The sequence below is a fragment of the Oryzias latipes genome, chromosome 17 (genome assembly GCF_053564925.1).
Source record: "Oryzias latipes strain Hd-rR chromosome 17, Olatipes_Hd-rR_3.1".
Classification (NCBI taxonomy): domain Eukaryota; kingdom Metazoa; phylum Chordata; class Actinopteri; order Beloniformes; family Adrianichthyidae; genus Oryzias; species Oryzias latipes.
The window spans coordinates 20,635,853-20,659,205 of NC_136253.1; the positions used below are offsets into that span (position 1 = coordinate 20,635,853).

Below are 23,353 nucleotides of genomic sequence, written 5' to 3' on the forward strand. Positions count from 1 at the left end.
AACCATTACCTGCACTAATTCCATTTTGTTTTGAGGCAGCTCCAATCCGCTCCTGACTGCAAAGAGTGAAACCAAACTGACCAAATGATTATTTTTAGCATTACCTACAATAAACATTAAAAACCCGAGTCCACTGGACAATCTTAATGTAAAAAACACCCAATGACAAAGTCTTTCCCTGATGACCTGAAAAATACCATTCAAACATTTTTTGTCACAGTTTCAGATCGGCTCACATTAACAAGTACTGACAGCAGCAGCAGAAGGCTGTCATTTACACTCCAAATTCCTATTACAGCTAAGCACGAAGCTCCATTCCAAACCCTGCTTCCATTTTAATACTCTAATTTGTTTTTCATTTAAAGGTTCAGTCTGCAGAAACTAAGTTGAGGGAAATCCCTAATACTACAGGATTTGATCAATTTGTGAATGTTAAGTTAAAAACCTGTAATTCTTCATCTGTAAGTCACAAAAACAAACTTTTATTCAAGAGTAAAAAAGACAAAAGTGTTCTTGTTGTTATAGATTCTATAGATTTTTATTTAGTAAAAATTAGACATCATTTACAGACTCTTGTAAAAGTGTTTATCACAGTGGATAAGGTCAAAAACAGCTCATTATTACAAATCAGAGGCACATCGTTCTTATAGCTACATGATTATATTAACATGTTGTATAATTTCTCCTTCAAATAAAAATAATAATAAATCACAGAATGTTTGTGTAAAATTACAAAGAAAAAAGATGCAAAATTTAACCGATGTAGTAAATCGATAATGGAAGGAAAATCAAGGGGACTTTGTAAGCGTTTGATGAGATCATTCATACTAACAGTAAAACAATGAGTTTGTCTCAAAGGTTTAAGCTTTTAAAGCCTTGCTTTGCCTGGAGAAACCTGCAGGTTCTGCAGCTTCATGGCCATTCCCAGGTTTCCTGAGACCTTCAGCTTTCCTTTGACGAACGCCTAGGGTGACGGCAAAGAAATGATCACAACGTCAGCTTTCAGAGGTTTTATGTAAGCGTGACTCACTCATTGAAAGGCGCTCTTTGAAACAGCAGAAGAACAAGACAGGATGCCATTGAAGTCACTCAACGTGGTTCTTTTTATTAAAAATGAACAAAAACACATCATGTTGATCCTTAACTTCAGATGCTGGAGTCACGTTTTGCTTTTTTAAATTCTGTATGCAGAGTCTTTTAAACTGCAGACATAAAAAGACACAATTTCTGTTTCCGTTTGACTTCGCTTACAGTCAAACATTGTTTTGTCCTACTTCAAACTTCATCCCCCTGAACCTATTAAAACTAATTTGTACTAGTGAATTAGTGGAACATTTGCATTCAGACAGTAACAAAGGGGAACAGGTGGCAGCCCTTAAAAGCCCACACATGTTCGAAGAGATATTTGAGTAGACTCGTCTGTACCCAAATCAAGGGGAAAACTAAAGAAAAAAAACAGATATCTTTGCTGCAGAGTGTTTTTGATTGACTCACCTTTTATGCTGGAATCTATAGAAAATTAATGATGAATGCTTAGAAACTCTTTCAATAAAAAAATAAAAATAACTTCTTAATATTTTGTGGACAAATTAGGATCCTGTCAGTTTAAGACAGAGGTCTGCAACCTGTGGCACTTTTAGCCTTCCATTGTGGCTCTTTGATTGAAGAAAATATTCATTTTGTTAGACTTGTGAATTTACGGTATAAAAAAGTTGTTAACAAAATATTTTCATCCTGTTGACATTACCTTACATCAAGAGGCCTTGTATTTCATCCAGAGTGCACACATGAAATATTCAAAATATTCAAATAGTGTTCAAAAGTTTAAAATTCTATTTATTATTAGGACACATTTAAAGCTGATTGTGTTATGCTGTAAAATGCTTCGTTAGCCCAGAGGGGAGAAGATTTATATTTTTGCATGTACGTCATTTTTCTTTTTTAAATGGATCTTATACCAATGAAGTGATATTTACATTCAGGTTAACATTAGTGAGTAGGAAAAAGGAAGGCTGCCCGCTAAAGTAGACATAAAACAAATGGGGAAAAATGCCTTTGGTAATTTATATTGTGTTACATTTGTGGTTGAAGTAAATTTGCTGCAGCAGCTGTAGTCCAGGGTGTCTTATTTTTCAAAGTGTGTTGCTTTCTTAAAAGTAAAAACCAAAGTCATGGGTAGAATAAAATGCTATCTTCTCTTTGTTTTTTCCATTTTTTTATTTATTTCTAATAAGCTAAAGTTCAGTTATATATACCATGAAAGAAAGTAACATAAATACAAAGAATGCTTGATTATTTTCTAGAAGTTCTGGTCAATGAGAACCCAGCCTGTATGGCTCCTTTAGTGTTGGAGGTTGCAGTCCCCTGGTCTAGAAGAACACGTGGAGCGTGTCTTATCCTGCATTGCAGGTTTTATGGAGAATTCAAAGGTAGCAGTGGCTAAGAGATCTGCTTTTATTTTGTGATGAAAATGAGAGATGACTTAATGCCTTAAAAAAAAAAATCACTTTGTTGATGCCTACCTTAAAAAGCTCAAAATATGTCCTCTGTGCATCTCAGCAATTTCTTAGGGAAACTTTTAATATAATAAAATAATATATATAATATGTAAGGGTTAAAGGCCAACAAAGTGTGCATTATCAGAAATTATTTCACTTCGCGGAAGTAACCGTCCAACGCGAAGTGCGTTAATTTCTGATAATGCACACTTTGTTGGCCATTACCCCACTTATACAATGGTCCGTGTGAATACTCGATTCTGATTGGCTGCTGGGTGTGCATTAAAACCTGATAACCGCACGGTGAAAAAAGAAGTTCCGGTCACCTACCTTAATGTATCACTGCGCCGGCTTCTTTAAAACAACCTTTTGTTTCATCATTTGGACAAAAACAAGCGGTAAGAGGTGAACTTTCTCTCTGAACTGATGCTTTATTCAACCCATCGGAAAGATCAGCATATATATATCTTGACTGCAGCGGTGGTGCGGCGCGACGCGGACTATTTGTTATGTAACTATTTCTTACGTAACGCTTACGCTTTGCGGATGGACGGTTCAGTCTTCCACGGCGTGTGTTAAAAAGTAATAACGCACACTTCGTCGGCCATTAACCCTTACATACCATGGTCACTTACAAAATATTCAATGAGTTTTTGGTAGTTTATTTTTGTTATTTTTTTGGTTTGGACTATTTGCTACGTGGCTTAGCCGGCGCGGACCTGGACTGCAGCGGCAAAGGAAAGCGATATCTATGCTGGTCTGCACTACAGATTAAATAAAGCATCAGTTCAGAGAGAAAGTTCACGTCTTACCGCTCGATTTTATCCAGATAGTGAACCAAAAGTTGGTTTTAAAGAAGCCAGCACAATGGCACAGAACATTTAAGCTATGTGACCGGAACTTCTTTTTTAGGTGTACATTATCCCTGTGGATTATCACTTTTTAATGCACACCCAGCAGCCAATCAGAATTGAAAATTCACCTGGACCATGGTATAAAATAAAATGTTGTATTCTTAGAATCATTAAATATTCATTTTGTTAAACGCACAAACTGCACGCAGTTTTTTTTATATCTTCCTAACAAGCAGAGTGAATGGTTTTTTTTGTTTTGTTTTGTTTTAAATTCTTTAGGGGCATTTTATTTCCAGTTTTCCTTTTTTGTTGTGATTTATAAAATTTAAACTGTATAAGAAACGGACATAAAGACAAATGGTGTTAATGGTATTAATTAGCAAAAAATTAGAGCACTTTGGATGATGAAAGATGACATGTTGGATTAACTATGTTGTTTAAAAACTTTTCCTTGAAACACTGACTGAACGCACCGTTTGTGGGTTTAACTTTCCGCTCATCAAGTCCAGTAGATCATGGTCGCTGATGGTCAGCATGCAGTCTGCCTTTTCCCCTACAGTGGGAGAAAATAAAAGGGTTTATTACACCTCACTGCAGGTGTATCAGCACAGCATCACAATGAGAAATCTGCAGACCAAAATAAATTCAAAAAAACATGCTGAATTTTTTATATAGCCAATCTTGGCGCTCTTTGTTAATGATCTTAATAGAAAGCAAGGCAGCAAGAGGGCCGATTTGCAATTTAATGAAAAGTGTTTGGAATTACTCGCACGTATGCCACATCGTGCAGCATACGTGGTGAAATCCAATACCAGCTAAATGAGGAGCAGCTCAGACACTCAGGCGCTTCACAGCTCAAATGAAAACTGTTTCTGCTGTCTTTAACTTTAAATGTCACCAGAAGTTGTGTGTTTGTGCTGGAGAGAAAGCCACAATTCTCAGCTTCCGCATAATAATGGAACATTAATATGCATGAAGTAACCAGCAGTACAGGAAAAAATGAGCTTTTTTTGGAGCATGTAAATGTTTGTGCCTGGTGCAATTTGATAGTGTTGAGCAATCCTTGTAAGAAGAAGTGTCGACTAGAAAGTAGGGATGCCAAATATTGGATTTGGACGGATATTTCCAGCATGCCAGTCATTTTAAAAATGTGATGGCCAAACTCAATAACCTTTTTTCTGTGAAATTCAATTCAAGGTTTTGACAAAAACAAATTCACCAAGATGGATTTTTTTAAAATGCTCAACCTTTCTCTCAGTGAAAAAAAACAAAAACAATCTTTGAGTATCGGAAGAATGTCGAATGCAGTCAAGGTTTGGGTGCTTAAAAACGGTTGTGAAAGGCCAGCGAACGACACAGAAGCAGATATTCAAATTAACTCTGCATGTGAGGTGATGAAGCTGATAGCTAAGGCTGTCCTTCCACAAAAATATTCTGTTGTTCAAAATGTGGACATGAGTGAACGTGTTGAATACAGACAAACACAAAGCACTTTTATGTAAAGCGCTTTGTGTTGTCAACTGGTATGAAAGGCGCTACACAAACAAACAAAGTTTGAGTTTGAGTTTAACCTACACTGTCTTACGTTACACATAGGGATTCTGAACTAAACAGCCAAAATGCCGACAAAATTAAGTGAAAAGCATCGAATACATTTTGGACATCAGGTTTTTATTTATTTATTTATTATTTTTTATTTATTTCGCTTAAATTGTTACTTTTTATAATTATAATCAATGGGAAATTGCTCCTTTTTTAAACCTGCCTCCGGTGGCTGATTTAAGAACTGCAGCATTTGGTATTACCACGTTAGCATTAGATACAGGGAAGAGAAGATGGAGGATTAGTGGGACCTGATGTTTTCACATTTCTCCTGTGCTCACTCTCCTCATTGGTAGTGGACAGTTTGCTCTTTAGAAGCTGGTTTTGACTGATTTTTTTGAACTACAGCTTACTCCTTGTGGGGTCTTAAGAGAGAGGAAAAAATCTGGGATTTAGAGAATAGATCTCCAACTTCTGGGCTGTAGACCATTGGTGGTCCGTGGGTCATTTCGCAGAAGGCTTAAAGACCACACTTGGACTCCTGAGCAGGCAAAATTTGGGACAAGCAGAGCCTTGAGGTCCCACAACCTAAGCCTTAGTCACATGGACAGGAGTTGGTCCATATGGGTGCTGCAGGTTTTTGGGTTGTCCGGGTGCATGGAGAGTTGTAGACAGGAACGCAGGTGGGTCTCGCAGATTCCTCAAGGGACGTCGTGAAAATGGGAAGTACGAATGTTGTACATGTGGGAAGTGTATCGGAAAATATTTGTAAGTGTACTGTAAGTTAGACACACTTATGAGGTACGGGTGATGGCGTCATTCGTTGTCCTCACACCACACTTTAGTCATTGGTAGGGGGCAGTATGTGCGTCCTACGGGAGCCCATAGGATGCCCAAACAAACTACACGCTCATAGTCTACTTTCCTCATTTCTGAGTCCCAGTAAATGTGACAGAACCGCATAATGAACTTCAATGGGTTTTTAACTAAAAACAACATAGATAAACCATCAAAAATGATGAAATGGATGCTGCCACATTACCTAAGAGGATAGAAGTTTTGTTTAATGTGTATTATGAAGCTTTTACATTTGGTTTGGGGAAAAAAGCATTCAGTGTTCCTGTGTTTGGAGCTTGCTAACAGGGAACAGTACATCTTGTTCATTACTGACCTTTTAGGATCTAACAGAACCTTTTTTTTCCCTGATGAAGCACTGCTGTCATCTTAGAAATTAAACTACAAATAACATTTAGTTCAAAAACTTTCAGTTCCAGTGCTTTCTGGAAACCATCATATTTTAATGCTGCTTTTTAAATGACTATTTATTATAATCCCATTTCAATTCAATTCATTTGATAGCAGTGAGCTGCAGCCTTTTCCAGAATACTGGAAAGATTTTTGTTTCCTTTGGTTTTGATGGTCACTGTAGCAGCTTTAATGTTTTGTGAGTCCATTAGGAATCAGGGATGCAGTTTGGTCAAGAAAAATACGTTCAAGGTCTCGACTACTTCAAATCTCCCACTAGAGAGCTCAGCTTTTCACTAAAAGCAGGACTTCACCAAACAAAACCACACAAAAGTCTTTTAATGACAAAACAAACATGGATTTTCTAGTCCAGTTTCCTCCTTAATTCTACCAGTATAACTTCTTGATGTATTTCCAATTTTCTTTAGAAGAACTACAATTGACAGAGTGAGCAAAAATTACCTATATAAAAAATATATTTTTTTTTGTAATAAAATATAAAGGAAAGAATAACCACACTTGGACCTGATAGACGTGATTTATTGAAATGAATTTCAAAATAAAATGTTGAAAATTAGAGGTAAAAATACCATCATTTTTGTCCAGGTCTGTTTTTCTTAGACTGTTTTTGACAAGTTATTTGAAACAATTTAAAAGCAATTTCTGATTTCCTTTGGTTATTTTCATTTTTTATTATAACTTTTTTTCCATTTAAAGTTGTGTTTATGACCTTTGTGAGTTGAACCTCATCCTCTCTGTGTTTTTTCTTCCTGCATTTGATGCAAAGCTTTATTCAAACTGCTAACAAACTATTTACAGAGGGCTGAACCTAAATAAGCAATACACAGGTGTGGGGGAAAAAATGTGTAAGATTTTTCATATCACTTGTTTTCCTGGCAGATCCTCACGAATAATTTTAGAATTCTTTCAAAATAAAAGCATTATGACAACAGTAATGCCACGTTCACAATGGGCATGTGACGCATGTTCAAGAATGCGCTAAGCGCACATTTTTTAAAGGGCCTATACCATGCAAAATCAACTTTTTAAGTGTATCATTTGAACCACTCGTGCATTTTTGAGTATTCCTCTAAAAACCCACTTTATGAACACCAATCCACAAAAACAAACGGGTTCTCACATAGATAAGTGAGGAACAGCCAGGAAGAGTTTCCCATATATGGATATAGTTTGCTCCGAAAGGCTTAAAAAAGCTTTCTATGGGCCCTTTAAATAATAGAAATTGCAAATGCCGAATTTGGAAAAACACATGAGGGTCCCCTCCATTACAAATGTATAATCATTATTTAAAAAGAAATAATGAACGTATTAATAAAGTTTGGGTTCTAACGTTTAAAGGCTGAAATAAGAACCTCTGAGTTCCTAGTTACTCCACAGCTGAACAGCAAAAAAACAATTCAGCCTTTAAGGAAGTTCAAACATTTATTAATTAATAGGAACCCATCAGAAAGGTGCCAAACGTTCTTGCTTTATTATTCTGAGACGCCGTTTGCAGTTAGGACGTGTGTTTTGACACATACCAGACTCATTCAGCACAGATCCTCTGCCGTTCTTCACATCCACCACCCACGTTGCCTCTTTACCGCCGGGGCCGTCCTTCACTCGAAAAGCAAAGACGCCACCGACCCTCTTCACCAGCTGCTCGCCTTTCTGCAAGACAGAAAGGCTCAATGTTTTCTGACACACGGAAAAGGAGCGAGACCGAGCTCCACGCGCCGCAAACCGAGCCCAGAGTCAACAACTCCGACGCTCAGAGTGAAAATCCTCTCATCCAGCACGTTTGGCTGCGCTGACACTCTAGGAGGAAGAGAAGCAGGATGGTGAGAGTTTAAGGATGATCTGAGAAGCAGCTGTTCATGACAGGAATGCTAGAGAATAAACAGCTTGGACCTTAAAACTCAAAGAAACGCTGCAGAGATGCAGGAAGGAGAGGAAACCAGAAAACACACTCTTTTTCACTATTACCCCAAAAATTGAGGATTTCTGTAATTGACTCGACCAAAAAGGAGAGCAAACCCCGCTGCTAGCACACTCGTTTGAGGTTTGCACCATTTCCGAGGGAGCTCAGTCTTCGATTGTACTGCCTTTAATCCACTGACTTTAGAAAGGGAAAACAGAATCTTCTCTATAGAAGTCAAAGGGATTTTGGGTTCCTGGAGCCAGTGTATACTTCCTGTTTGGAACGTAAAAGGGGGTGGGGTCACTCAGTCCGGTTTTCTTAAACTGCATTCACACCCAACGCCATTCAGGCGTCAGGGGCGTCCAGTTTTTCATTTGATTTTGATTTGAAATGGTTTATTTCAAGCAATCAAATAAGAATAATACACAAAAACAATACAATCATTGGTTATACATTCATACAATGACCTATCAAACTGATGATAATTAGACATATTCATAAATATTGCTTGAAAGGAAGTGGAAGGAAGCGTGCTTATATAATCCCACCCTGTTATACCGTAACCATTTTATCACATGATTTATCTTATGTCAATGTACAGGCACGATCAGAGGTCCTGCGGAGCGTTTTGAGCGTCGGCCGTGGCAGACATCAACGTTTTAAGCTTTAATTAACGTTTTTTTCTACAATTCTTAACAATTTTGTGGTCAGGGTTACAGTAAATTGTATAATTTCTGCTTCTAGCCGACGATGTCAGGCACCATCAGCTGTTCTGCTTCCTGGAAGTTTGTTTTGATTTGTAAAGTGTATTATTGTTTTTCTGTTTTGCCTTTTTAATTGTCGTTGTGATCTTTAAAATGTTTTTGCGTCGAGTGATTTGTTGGTGCGATTTGCACTTTAGGGCCACCGTAATTAAAAAAAAAAAAAAAATTTAAATCATCAGATGCCTCGATAAAAGGTCTCATGCTGAACGTTTCAAATGTTTGACAGATTCTCCAGAGCCTGCTTTTTCAGTGGTAGGGTTGGCCTTCAACAAGCTGGCGAGAGTGGTTGCCATAAAGTTGAATGCGACCAAACGCCTGTTCTACACAGTCGAACAGCCGTATTCACCTTCCTAATGGATGGAAAAAATCGAATCACATCATATGTCATAGCAGTACAATTTCTCCCCATAAAACAGCAGTTTGTTCAAGGTCATGCTATGTCTTCTCCAATCATTCACCTTAAATGGGAAAAAACACAAGATTCCACTAATGCATGTGCAGAAATCTACCAACCACAAGAGGAGATGACAGGTCATGAGCAAATATCTCACCTGCCGAAGCTGGTTTTCAATCTCTTTGAAGACGGAGTGCGATTTGAAACCTTCCAGATTGCCGTCCTTTGAGCTGCCTGATGAACCTCTGGTGGACCTGAGGGAAGAAAAGAAAAAAAAAGTTAAGTGGAAAAGCAGCAGCGCCCGGGAAAGAGGAGACCGCTTTCAATCAAGCCAAGTGGAGATTGGGTTTTCTGATGGGTTGTTTATGTTGAAGAAGTATCTTCCCTGCAAAAGCAGGGGAAAAACAGAGAAAGCAACCTTGTGCAGATCTCAATTATACATAGTTAATTCCTTTTTTCAAAAGGAATCCAACCTGAACTCTCCACTGCAGAATATATCAAAGACTTTGTGCTTTGCTCAAAAATATTCATAAGTAGACAAAAACAAAAAACAGTGTCTAACACAGAGAACATACGTTCAAAACACAAAAAACAAATGGAATAATTGTTATAGCTAGTTAATAAATATAAAGAACTGTTAGTTCATGAGTTATAAATGACTTGCTAACTATATGTCAATTCAAAACTGTACCTTATGTATTATTAATTTATCATCAAGCTGTTAGTATTTTACTTTCTAATGACTTAAGTATCAATAAACTGTAAAATAAACTGTTAACTAACACTTAACAAGACATTAGTGTATAATTGACTAACAGCTTGTTCGTGATCTATTACTAATTAATTAGGCACATTTGTAAATATTAAACAAACTATTATTAATGACCCAAAGCATCACATTAAACCTCTGCTTCATTGCAGAGCGACTAATTATTTGCCCATTTATTTTAAGAATTTTACTTTACTTTAGTTACGCAATGATCAAAAAGCATGTAATCGAGAGCCCCAAATAGGATTATTACTGTATGAGTGATTATGTTTCAGCTGCTAGTCAAAGTAAAGCTTCCATCAGCTACTGAACACTCAATAATAGTTTCAGCAAAACGTTTGGCACTAATTCATTTCATTCATTTCTTATTCTAATAATCTTATTCTGTAAGAAGACAAACTGTGTGGTTGCAAAATAAAACAAACAAAAAAAGGCCTGAAATGAGGTGAACCTTCTTGTTACTCTTTTATATTAAGATTTTAAAATCTTGAAACCAGAAACTTTGCGTCTTCGATGATCGCTTCAATGTTTTTCTGCATCAAAAATGAAAAAGAGCCTGAAGAAATCTACACCAGAAAAAGAGGCGAAAAGAGGCTTCAGTTTATTAGGGAAGATATAGACTACATTTTGGAGCAATGGCGTGAGCCTGGCGTGGTCGTTTTCACACATAAACATAGCACAACAATGCCGAGGCACCATGAAAGCCTTTAAGAGGAGCAACTTTCCCATCACCAGCACTAAATCTTAGCCAAATCTGAACGGGATTGTGGATGCAGAACTTTCTGGACGTTTTGACCAAAAACTCTCAAGTAATATATTGGTTTGTTATATTTACGGGTTTTAAAATTGAGTTCTGAAAATTAACCCTTACTGACAACTGCTGGGCTGTTCACAGGTGACAATTGGGCAAACCTGTATGAATGTGAAAATGTTCATGTTTTCCTACGGGCTTTCTGTGAGTTACAGGTCATAGCAAACACCTATACGACCTGCAAAGGATAAGTGAGGGTGAAGGAGGGGAGACGCAGACGTGTAGCAATACAGATTCCCTCCCTCTCCCCCCCCCCCCTCCCCTCCCCCCAAGTCCTGCAGACTGACTGAGGAGCTGGTTAGTGCTGTTCACATGATAATTGTTTGAGAAATTTGAAAATAAGACTATAAAATTGAGTGTAGTTTGTGTGGGCATCCTTACATATCACCTGCCCCCCTCCCTCTCCGTCAATAAAAGAACGTGCTCGCTTGTAGAGAACTGCAAGACACATGCTTGCTTGTAAGAAGCCACCCAGTGGGTCACCGGGTAAACTGACCTGGCTCCAGATTTTTTTCCCAAACATAAAAAAAAGGATGATAGGACTTAGTTTGCAACTCAAGTGTTTCTAATTTAAGATAATAAGGACAAATTGTGAATCCCAGAACTAAGAAATGAACCTAAAAGATCGCAAAAAGAGCTACTTGACCTTTTCTAAAGTTGAATAAATTTCAGTCACCTCATTTCCTGCGGGAAACCCATCTTATAAATGGTGACAACCACCGCTCCCCCCAGGCCAATGTTATGCTGTAAGGCCACTTTGGCTCCTGGGACCTGCCTGCGGTCCGCCTTCCCTCGAAGCTGCCAGCACAGCTCTGCACACTGAGCTAGACCTGTGAGAGGAAGAGCGCAGAAAGATCAACTCAAGATGAGGTAAACAAGAGGCAATGACAGTATGGAGGCCAGTGTAGGCTAAAAAAAAAAAGAACATCCCTGTTATATAAAGTGGAATGTGTGAAACATATGGAAGATAAAAAAGCACATCGGCTCCTCATTTTCAAGGATCCTTCAGAAGAAGCGTATTATTTGAAAAGGTAGAACTCAAGAAAGGTTGAAACAGACGGTACAGAGTAGATTGGAAAAAAAGATAGTTTTGTTCTTCAAAGCAAATACCTTTCTGCTCTTCTCGTTTCACAGTCTGGTGCGAATACAGCTGGTATTGATGCTTTTTTAACGTTCAGAAAAAGTGCCTCAATGAGGGAGACATAAAAAGCCAAACACTGAATCCCAAAAGTCAAATTGCCGGTATGTGTGATTAAAGTGTTCCCGCTGAAGGAGATCAGAGCTCGTGCACAGGCAGAGGGCTGTGCATACAGATTGTAATATCTATGACACGACCAGCATATCTTTACAAAAATTAGAGATGTTGTTTGTGACTGGAAAACAGAAAAACAACAGAGAACTTTTCTGATTTCCCACTCCCCTTTTTCATACCGGGAATCTATTTGTGCAAGTCTATATGCACATGCATGTGCATATAGACTGAGTACATATGTATGAAGCCCTGATCCGGCTGCACTGTTTGTGTGTCCTCAATAGTATGAGGCGAGATTACAGGAGAGGCCACAGCCACCTGCCCCTCACATGTAGGCTTCTGCCCACATGTAGGTCAAGTGGGTGTCAGCCTGATGCCATCTAGTGGACAATGGCGGAAGTGAAAATAAAGGTTGTAACTTATCCTCATTCAAACCAATGTTCTGATGAAATGTAAAAATAAAACAATGTACTCTTATAAATTAGAATAAACCCATGCCTGATAAACGGAGATAAACAGAAAAAAAACTTGAATAAAACAAGAACCAAAAGATAAGATCCTGATTATTAACTATATTTTTTGTTAACATGTAGCCTTGAGTTTATTGATCAATGTACGAGTCATTTCATAACCACATACATGAACTGTAAACTGAAAAGGACTCATTCTATAATTGAACACTCTTAACACCCTTAAAGACCCACTCCAATGAAAATGGTGCTTTTGGTGTTTTTGACATGTTCTTTTTTAAAGATGAAGGAAATTCATAAGAAAATAAGCTTAAAATTGAACTTCTGAGTATTTATGTAAGGAATGATGGCTGACGAAGTGTGCATTACCAGAAATTAACGCACGCCTTGGAAGCCTGACGCAAACCGGAGGACGGTTTCATTTCTGGTGATGCGCACTTCGTTGGGCATTATCCCACTTATATCATGGTCACTTATAAAAAAAAAAAAAAAAAAAAAATATTCAATCAGTTTTTAGTATTTTTTTTTTTGTTATTTTTCAGGTTAAATAGCAGTTTAGTGACGTATTTGTTGCGTGGTGCTTAGGCTCCCCTGTCACGGCACGATTTCTGGCATCGTTGATTTGTTTTGTAGCACTCGTTGCTTACAGCAAAAAGGCTATGAAGAAGGTGGATGTTTAGGATATACTTTATTCTGGGGTTTGTGGGAGTTTCTCCTCATACTTGTGGAACTTTTGTCCCACATATTAAAACAACGACAGGGGGGCCACGGATTCTGTCAGGCCGCTGATCCAGCTTGCCAGAATCTGTGCCTCCCAATAATTGTCCATTGTTACACATTTCCATAACAAAGTCACTTTCGTAAATCGCGTTTCTTATTGTAAATCAGCCAAACAAATGCAGTTTTTAGTTTTCGTTTACTTTACACAAAAAGCTGTCGTTCCTTTACCTAGAATATGTGGAAAACAATTCAAGCATGACAATAAACTCCCAAACCCAGCAGAATCAAGTATAGCAGGGGTCGGGAACCTATGGCTCGCGAGCCATATATGGCTCTTTTGATGGTCACATGTGGCTCGCAGACGAATCTTTAATTATACTTTTTTTTCCATTAGACCAGTTCTTCTCGGGCGCGATGCGATGCCAGAGGCGCGCAGTAGTAGCGGTGCTTGGAGAAAAAATCTACGCCAGCGCTATCAGTTACTATTATCTATTATTTCACAGAGTTTGTACCAGCTGGAAACCTGTGAATTGCCGTGCCTAAAACTGTGCGCTCCCGTCTCTGAGAAAGAGCGCGCAGATGCGGGGACGGGATGTGTGAGGAAGAAAGCAGGGGGGGGGGGGGGGGGGGGGGGGGGGGGCACAGGCAGCAGGTGAATCGCGCAGGGATTGTAAAAACGTAAAACCCGCTGCCCGTCACTCACTGCAGCGTGTGAGTGTGTGTTTGGCTCCATGTCTGCATGTGATCAGTCTGTCTCACATCTACAGAACATTCAGACCTACGATGACGTTTAAAGTTTCAACGCCTGCATGGAGCAGAAACTCCACGTAAACCAGACTAGACCATCAGCAAAACTACCACGAGAAATACTCATCATTTATCAGCAACAACATAACAATGTTATTAAAAAAGCAAAAACATGTTGTTGCGGACTGAGTTTAACATGGCTGTTGGGCCGTGTTAAAAGTTCTGGAGTTCATTAAACGCATCAAGCAGAGATCTGATTGGCCCTAAGTTCTGTCGCTCAGCCTGTTGTTAGGTAGTTTGGACCAATGGGGTTCAGCTATGGGCCGGATAAGGAAAATGGGAGGGCTGGAGCGGCAGTGAGCGAATATAAAGTTGGGAGACGCGCGCTCGTCTCGGCGGGAAAGATTGAGGAGTTGCTGAATTAATTGTTCGGCGTTTGTTGTGGTCTGTTGTAACCAGAATAAAGAACCTTAAAAGAGGTTAAGTCTCAGTGCCTCAGTGTGGGAAAGAGACACTACATTATTGTATGGCTCTTTGGAAATTACATTTAAAAATATGTGGCGTTTATGGCTCTCTCGGCCAAAAAGGTTCCCGACCCCTGAAGTATAGGGTAAACATCCACCTTTATTTTACGCTTCTTGTTTTAAAGAAGCCAGCACAGTGATACAGAACATTTATTCACCCGGACCATGGTATAATCAAATATAATGGAGATAATGAAAATTGCTTAATCTGATCAATGTTCCCATTTCTGCTTACAGTACACTTATCCTGCAAAATAAATGGCCCATTTCCACCACTTTTAACTGGCTAGTATGACATCTGTGTACCTGTGGCTCCAAGAGGATGACCTTTGGAGATGAGGCCTCCACTGGGATTGACCACAAACTTGCCACCGTACGTGTTGTCCCCTCTGTCAATGAGCTCACCAGCTTTACCTGCAAAAGCATCAGACAGGCAGATTATCAGGATAATCATAATCAGAGAATTCACAAGTCAGCAGACTCCATCAACAGTTTTTCTCACTCACATCGTATAGGTTTATCCAAAAAACATCCACGTAAGTGCTGACATTTTTGAGCAAATGTAACCTTTAGAAGATAATTGTTTGTTTCCTCGAGGTCACTGTAATAACTTTGTTGCCAAATCACAGCTGCTCAGACAGAGACATACACATATCTTGCCGTTTTCTTGACTTACAATTATTTATTTTAGGGAAACGTCTTCATGTTGAATATTTACTATTAGCATGACCTACAGGTAAAAATCCAATTAGCTATGTGTTTAGTTAGGGAATTTGTTGGCGTGTTTCTCATGCAGGACAACCATAGAAAAGACTGTAATGGCCTAAAACAAAACAGTAAAGTAGATTTTCCCAGCATTCACCTGAAAAATTTAGCGTCCATGGCCTTTTTTTATTTTACATTTAAAGAACTGCAAAGTATTATTTTCTGTTCATCTCTAAAGCAGCAGTGGATGCAGTTTATGTTTTCCAAGACAGAAACACAAGCGTGGAGATCTTGTTTTGTTTGATTATGCAACCGCTCAGAAAGTCAGCTTTGTGAACATAAGTCAGTTTGAAGCTGGGGTTTCCCGCAAAAGCTGTGTTCAGGAGTCTGCTGTAAACAAACACCAAGTCTGCATGTTGTAGATGCGGTTGTGACAAACTGTACCTTCATCACACAAGCCCAAAGCCTCGTAAGTGATGAGCTCATTGGCCGAAAAGCAGTCGTGCAGCTCAATCACATCAACGTCGCTTGGCTTCAGACCCGCAGCTTCAAAGCACTTTTTGGCCGCCAAGCGGGTCATGTCGTATCCAACCTGCAACCGAGGAGCTGAACGCTTCATCAACAGAGATGAGCCGTGGAATTTGTCCTTTCTCTACAGCTTACCATCTTAATGCAGCTGTTTTCTGAAAACGTAGAAGAAAGGTCAGTGACCATCTCCTGAGCCACGATCTCCACAGCCTGACCTTCCAGCTGATGCGTCCTGACAAAATCCTCACTGGCCAAAACCGCTGCTCCGGCGCCATCTGAAGTCGGACTTGTGAGTGAGGAAGAAAAGAAAGAATATATATTATTATATTATAATTTCACTTTTCATCTAAACATGTAAACATAAAGCCCTTTAACCATTTCTGCTAAGCTCTATTTGTAAACATGTGAACATAATTCATTACGTGTTTCAGTTTTTTTCTGTCTTGAATGTACTCCAATCAAATAAGCGCAAAAATCTTTTTTTTCTTTTAGTACAAGAGCATACTTATACTTCAGGGGAAAAAAAGCTTAAAAAGGAGTATAAACTGCAAACAAAAACTGACAGCAATAACTTATTCAATTCTGAAACTGAACGGATCTATCGGTATTTATTTATTTATTTATTTATGGTTTTCTTACAACAGAACACAAGAAGACTTAAGGATGGCAAACATGGGGCCTATGTCCAATAATGTTATTAAGAAACAATGTTGGGTCGTGTTAAATTTTATGTAGCGACTGTTGTAATTAAACTAGAATAATTTGAATAAATAACTTGATCATTTTATTAAATGAGAACCTGTGAAAAGAAGCAATAGTCAGAGGTGATCCAATCTGTCTCCCAACTATGGAGATAACTAAGAAGGTTTGACACAAAAATAAGAAATGATCATTCTTTTAGGTAGAAATACTTTCAGTAGCTCATATCATCTGCAGTTTGTAATATCCATCCATGAGATATTTTGGAGAAATCTCTGTATGCTAGGGACATAACCTGAAAGTCTCTACTACAGAATGCCTGTGATGTTTTCAAGCAAAAAAGGGAATTCTGACAGTAATGAGAGCATGGGGTGGCTGAAGACACAGCTGTCATCGACCCAGCAAAAAGGTGTTACAAAAACAATCAAAGCCTCATTTGAAAATTTGGAAATGGTAACTATCCAGGTTTTAAAAAAACAACCTGCTGCCAGCTATAGGTGATTGGATTATCACTCACTTTTAGGAGGCAAAAGTGTCATTCTTTAATTGAACTTTAGTGATCTCACAGAGGAGAAATCTTACCAACACTGCAGGAGAGTCAGGAAGTCGAACACCTTCCTGGAGTTCATCACCTGCTCCAGACTGTACTCGTCCTGGAACTGGGAATACCTACATGATCAGGCAAAGAACTGTCAGCGGTTCTGCTTTATGGTGGAGCTGACTTATCCACAAGTCAAAACCGAACTAAATGAAGATTATTTGGAAGTCAGTGTGCAGCTTTTGCCATCTCTTACGGGTTATTGGTAGAATGCTTGTGGTTTTTCCAGGCAATCTTGGCAAAATGTTCTGGTTTGGTGCCTGGGAGAGTCAAACACATGCATCAAGAACACAAGTAACTGGATCTCCTGGTGAAAGAACTTATAAAATGTCACAAATACTACAAATAATGTTTTTTTATATACCGTAAATTCCGGACTAAAAGCGCACCCGATTATTAGCCACACCCACACATTTTCACGTGTTTAACTACTTTTATACATACACAAGCCGCATCGGAGTACAAGCCGCATGTATTAGGCAACATTGTCATCCAGACAGATCACGTCCTGAATCCCACAGTAAGTGTGATTTATTAGACCACAGTGGGTGGAGTCAGCTTTGCCTCAAACTCATGTATTTGAGCATATTCACATCAGCCAAACAGTATGGACCTCTATTCTGTTCACAAGTTCCTCAGTTATGGTTTTTTATTTATTTTTATTTTTTTTACTTATTGACAATCTAGGTATCATACATAAAATTACAAACAGTAACCATATAATCAACATTACATCCCTCAGTTATGATGAGGAAATTTACATCCGCGATTCCACATTTCCCATGAGTCTTAGGGGCTAAAGGCGGGGCCAACGCCCGGCTCGCCATTCTTTTTTTTCTTTTTTTTTATTGAACAATTGCAACATTCTGTTGTACGTGTTTAAGAATGAGCAAGTATCAGCAGTGCACGGAAGGGTGAACGGGTAAAGCTCTCCTTCCGCTTGTGTCGCAGCAGCGTTATGGGAGTAACAGGGCTGGTTAAAAAACACACTAGTAAAATAAAGCAGCGACAACTGAAAAGCGCGCGCCTCAGCGCGATACGCGCGCCTCCTCGCGGCGCGTGGGTCAGAAGTTTCCTTCCACAACAAACACTGTTGCTCCGCGGACGCCTCGAGTAAGCCCTGGCTGCCGCCTGCAGAATGGCTCGACGCCTCTGCGCTCCCGCGCTCCTTGTCTCCCCTTCCTATCTACTCCGACAGCTCTGGCCAGGGCGGCTTCAAGGAGGAGCGCTTCGTCCCCATTGCGCCGGTGAACGGAGCAAATCGTGTCTGTGCAAAGCAATCGGACTTAATACTGTAAGTTTTGTGTATGGGGGGCGGATGCGTTGTTACGTGTGGGAGCCTTCAGACTGCCATCGGCCCCGCAGCTCACACGACACGCAGTCTCCAGCTCACACGGAGGCTGTGAGCGTTTCAATGCAAAACTCTGCTCAGTCCTTAATAACCGTTAAAACGACCACGTCAATTTGTGTTTCCAGTCGTGTCCCTACAAAATAAAGGCTGATATTATTCCCACATATTTACGTGCAGCCAGCCGAGTCACTATGACTCAGAGGTAAATGCACTCCTGAGCATGCGCTGTTCTCTCCGTCACGCAGCTGACCGGCTTTTCCAAACCCGTTGGTGATGGTGGATTTTTTCACGCTGCTTTTAACGATTGCTTTTAACTTGAAAGCTTCATCATATTGTAGCGGCGATCACGTGCACGTTGGGTCTAATGGCACCAAAGGATTCTGGGATGCGGCGGGGCATGCGTGTTTCGTTTTGTTGAACCATGACTGAAGTGTCTAAGACCTGAAGTGAAGTCCATGCTGTTTGGCTGCTTAGAGGTGTGTTGAAAAATAAATGACTTGTGCTTGGAGTTGGATAGAGAATTCAAACCATTCACTGCGTCAGAAAATACGTACATGGCGGCCGCCAATTAAATCCATAAATTAGCCGCGTCACTGTATGAGCCGCACGGCTGTAAGCGCAGGAAAAAAGTAGCGGCTTATAGTCAGAAAATTACGGTATATATATATATATACAATTAACAATGTATTCACAAAAAAGAGAGATTACAATCCTGAAAAGTTGAAATGTTCTAAATCCAAAGACAGAAATTGTTATTTAGGGTTCCAGGTTCAAATTAAAATACAAAGACGATACAAATTCTGAATTTATCCTGTCAGAAATGTCTCATGGCTATTTTGGATGAGCAGCTGAAACATCATAAACCAAAAGAAGTTGCTCCTTTAAAAAAAATGTGCTGCATTTTCCTGAGAATTTCTTTACCATATTTTTCCATGTGCTCCCTTCCAGCGTTGCCAAACATCTGTGGTGCTGCTGGAGCTGCAGCCATCTCATAACGGTTAATCATCACTTCCATGTGCTTGTCCAGGGGATTGGTCCGATCCATATACTGAAAACATAACAAAACAAAACAAAAACAGACTGATTTAAACAAATTTAAAGATGCACTGTTTGTTTTCTTTCCAAAACCAGAGAAAGAGCCTCTGCTGAAGAGTCTTTGAGAGTTGAATTTGGTCTGGCAGGGAGCATCCATACCTTAGTAGACAAGGAACCTCTCTCCATCTTCTCAAAACCAAGAGAAAGGACACAATCAGCAAGACCTGCAAGCAGAGAGGATTATTTCACTTATTCTCTGGAGGAATCTAATTTAAAAACTTTTAAATAAGAGTCCATGGATCAACTAGAGTGAAAAAGTCTGCAAAATATTTGGAGTACAACCCAATTGGTCCATCTGCGTTCTCCTGCCGGGGGAAGGCAGCCTGAGCAAAGATGGCCACGCCTCCCTACCACATAAACTTCCTCCAGTTCTGCTGCTGGAACCCCTGGGTGCTCCCAGGCCACCTAAGTCTGACGCCGTCTCCCAAATTCCTCACTACTTAGTGCTCTATCTAGCGTGTTTGTCAGTGTCCGAATCTACATTTCCAAAATCCAGTGGCCTAGAAATTTCCCAAAAATCTCTGCAAAAAACCCAGTCTGTATCAATGCTCACTAGATCGGCCAATATGGACCATAATGCATTGCGTTTGAAAAATTTGAGCTTCGAAAAAAAAATATATTATTTATAAATCATCCATATTTTCCTCATCAATACACAGTGGATTCATACATGGAATTCGTAAAATGTTCATATTTATTAGGATTTTACTTCTGCAAATCGGATATGCTGCTTAAAAAAAGGAAAAGTAGTGAGGATGTTAAAATCCAGGGCACTAGATAGTGCCGCGCTATTTAGGATGTTAAGGAATTTGGACAGTCAGTATCTCCAACACCCCCCCCCCCCCCCCCCCCACTAAAAACCTAAAAAAAAAACAAAAAAAATAAAACCTCCCTGCGAGGCGTCAAGGGGGCGTACGAAAGAGCTGACAGAACCTCCCTAAACTGGCCTCTCTAAATGTGGAGGAACCGCTCCTCAAGCTCCTCCTGGGTGACACCCACCACCCAAAGGAGGGACCACAGGGGAGCAGGGGGATCTGACTCGACAGCCAAATCCACTAGGATGGACAGATTACAGCTATTTTAATGAAGACTGATTGATTAAAAAACAAAGGAAAAGACGATATAAATGCATAAATATCTCAAATCAATTTAGAAATATTAGTTCATGAGTTGATTTGAAAAAACATAAAATCTTTTTGACATGATAATGGCTCCTAATCATAAATAGACATTTTTCCACTTTTACAGTACACACTCATGACACATTAAACCCTTTAAATCTAATGATTGTCAAATAACGTTTGATGAATAGCTTGGAAGTTGTTCACCTTTCGGCAAATCGCCACAGCTGTCAATGATTTGGCAGAGAATAAAGCAATGAAGCTAAGCTCACCTCCCATGATTAGCTGACGGCCCATGAACAGAGCGGTGGAGCCTGTGGAGCAGTTGTTGTTGACGTTGATGATGGGGATCCCCGTCAGACCCAAACTGTGGTAAATAGCTCTCTGCCCACAAGTGGAGTCCCCTGAAATTAAGAATGACACACTTAACATCATTTTAACCAACTTTCTTTAGTTTTTATTAATGAGGAGATATATTGTAGTTTAAGCTTTACCATAGACATAACCCACACAGGCCTGTTCAACGGCCGAGTACGGGATTCCTGCATCTGCCAGAGCCTTTACACCTGAAACAATTGGCAGTGAAATCACAGATTTATAAAAAAAAATTATGATATGGTTTCATTTCAGTTTATCAACACTATCACTAAGAGATAAGTACCTGCCTCCTTGGCCATCTCAGGGTAGTCATCATTTTCTCGGGCTCCAGGCTTGTCAAACTGAAGAAATAAAGAAAAAAAGACAGATCAAATGCAGGAAATTCTTACACAGTTCAACATTACGCTTGCCACGTGTACATCACATCAAGATGAAGATTCTTAAGTCAAACTAACCCATTAAGCTACAAATAAATAAGACATTAATACAGGGGGCAAAAAAAACACTTGCAATTAAAAAAAAACATGAAACTGGAGCAATCGTAAGATTTATTGCACCTATGGGTAGGAAACTGCCCCAAGCAGAAACTTCAACCCTACAAACCAGTAGAACATATCTAAACATAATTAAATTATTATTTGAAATAAGTGTTTGTTTTTTCCAATTAGTTTTAATGAGATTAATATATTAAATAATCAGTGGGCAAGAAAAGGGAAACAGGTTCACATCTGAACAAAGTACAGTGCTGTTCTAGCAAGATAGTCAAAACTACCACCTAATACACATTGGAAGTCAGAGTTTTATGCCAACCCGTGTCAAATAAAATGATGATGATGACCAAAATGAACCGGAAGAAAGAGTGAGAAAAAAAAAACCTCCATTTGAAACATACAGATAAATATCAGCATGACATTTTGCTGTATATGTCCTTTTTTTTTTTTTTTTTTTTTTTTGAGGGCTGTCTAACTTTTGTGAGGAACTTACAAATTACAACACAACCAAACAACATAACCACAACAGTAAACGGAGCAACAACCAACGCAACTGTAAACAACCACAACAAACACCCAAAACAGCCCAGAACAACACATCCCACAATGCATCACGCCCACTACAGGTGCTTACAGGTTAATTTCAATACTTCATTAATGATTTTTTTTTTTACATTTAGATTAATTTTAAAAATTCACTTTTAAAAAAATGTCCAAAATCAGTTTTCAATATGTATTTAACAATTAACTTTAATTTAATTTGTTTTAGCATATCTTTCATTTATTTATTCAGTCTGAAGTGACGCTCACTGTTATGTCAGTCATCGAGCAGACCTTTGGCACAGATTGAAGCCCTTAGACGCAGTTTGTATCTGAGCTAAAGATGGACTCTGATCGGAACCTAGAGCTGCAGGAACGGTTGGATCATCCAGCCCTAAAGTTTGACGGGGATTCAGTCTACACTCACCAAAAACCCAAAACATGAAATACCTGAATGGACAAGAATGTGCAAAGTTCTGGAGAAATGTTAAAACGTTAAAGTTAAAAGCTCAAAACTTCCTAAGTCGATGGGAGCAGCGTTTTCTTTTTATTAATTAACGTCATCATCGCACCTCGATGTTCCATCTGGGAAAATGTTGCTGGATAAAAGTTAGCTAAAACTAGCTAGCATCACAACTTCAACAGCATATTCGATACATTTTTGCTATTCAAGTCTGTTCTCTAAAGGACACGCATAGAAAATACCTTTGTCATGCCCACACCGATGACAAAGACTCGGTTCTTCTTTCCGGGGGCCATGGCGACGTGCTTGTCCCTAACTAAGATGTGGACAGAGGAGCACCAATGACACCACTGACAGGCAGCAGCTGATGGACAGGCTGACGTTTACGTCAAAGATCGTCTATAAACTCTCAGATGCATCACTCTGGAATCAATTTCAATTGGCTTCGGTTCTCTGAAAGCTATCCAAACAATCGTATTAGTCTTTTAACAATAATTAATTTTCACAATTAATATTTATGTTAAACATAGAGATTGCCATAGTTCAAGAAAATGACAAGTAAAATTTAAAACTTAACTCTTTGTAAACTTAAGCTAGACAGAGTACCTGTAAAATGTGACAGAGTGAAATGTCTTATGATCGTCAGAGCTTGTTTATTAGCTTAAAATGCTAAATCAACTAAACAAAATGAGTCAAAATGTATATGAACAAAAACAGCAAACAAAAAAATTATATAATTCTCACTTTATTTTTCTGAATATCTATTATGACATTTATGATGCACACTTCACACTGCAAAATTCACCATCAGGGGTCACAGCGAATCAGCTTTCACTGATTCTTTCACACAGGTGGTTTGGCACGGATCTTTAC

General features: G+C 39.1%; 1 protein-coding gene across 1 annotated transcript; it reads right to left on the reverse strand.

Moving 5' to 3' along the window:
- Nucleotides 1–510: 510 nt before the first annotated feature.
- scp2a (sterol carrier protein 2a) lies at nt 511–22,880 on the reverse strand. Its single transcript, XM_023965174.2, has 16 exons — nt 22,723–22,880; nt 21,270–21,327; nt 21,103–21,174; nt 20,881–21,012; nt 19,587–19,651; nt 19,314–19,440; nt 17,238–17,301; nt 17,026–17,112; nt 15,880–16,030; nt 15,661–15,808; nt 14,818–14,925; nt 11,475–11,628; nt 9,376–9,472; nt 7,681–7,810; nt 3,826–3,905; nt 511–964 (listed from the first exon to the last, which is right to left on the reverse strand). Exons 1-16 carry the CDS (start codon nt 22,774–22,776, stop codon nt 869–871), a joined length of 1,623 nt encoding a protein of 540 aa, XP_023820942.1. The 5' UTR covers nt 22,777–22,880; the 3' UTR covers nt 511–868.
- Between the last annotated feature and the right edge of the window lie 473 nt (nt 22,881–23,353).

Excerpts from the sequence above, each read along its gene's own strand:
- scp2a (XM_023965174.2), bottom strand. The coding sequence starts at position 22,776 with ATGGCCCCCGGAAAGAAGAACCGAGTCTTTGTCATCGGTGTGGGCATG. Across the intron at positions 21,328-22,722 it reads TCGGTGTGGGCATGACAAAG|TTTGACAAGCCTGGAGCCCG; the intron begins GTATTTTCTATG and ends TTATTTCTTCAG. Across the intron at positions 17,302-19,313 it reads GGAGCACATGGAAAAATATG|GCACCAAACCAGAACATTTT; the intron begins GTAAAGAAATTC and ends TGACTCTCCCAG.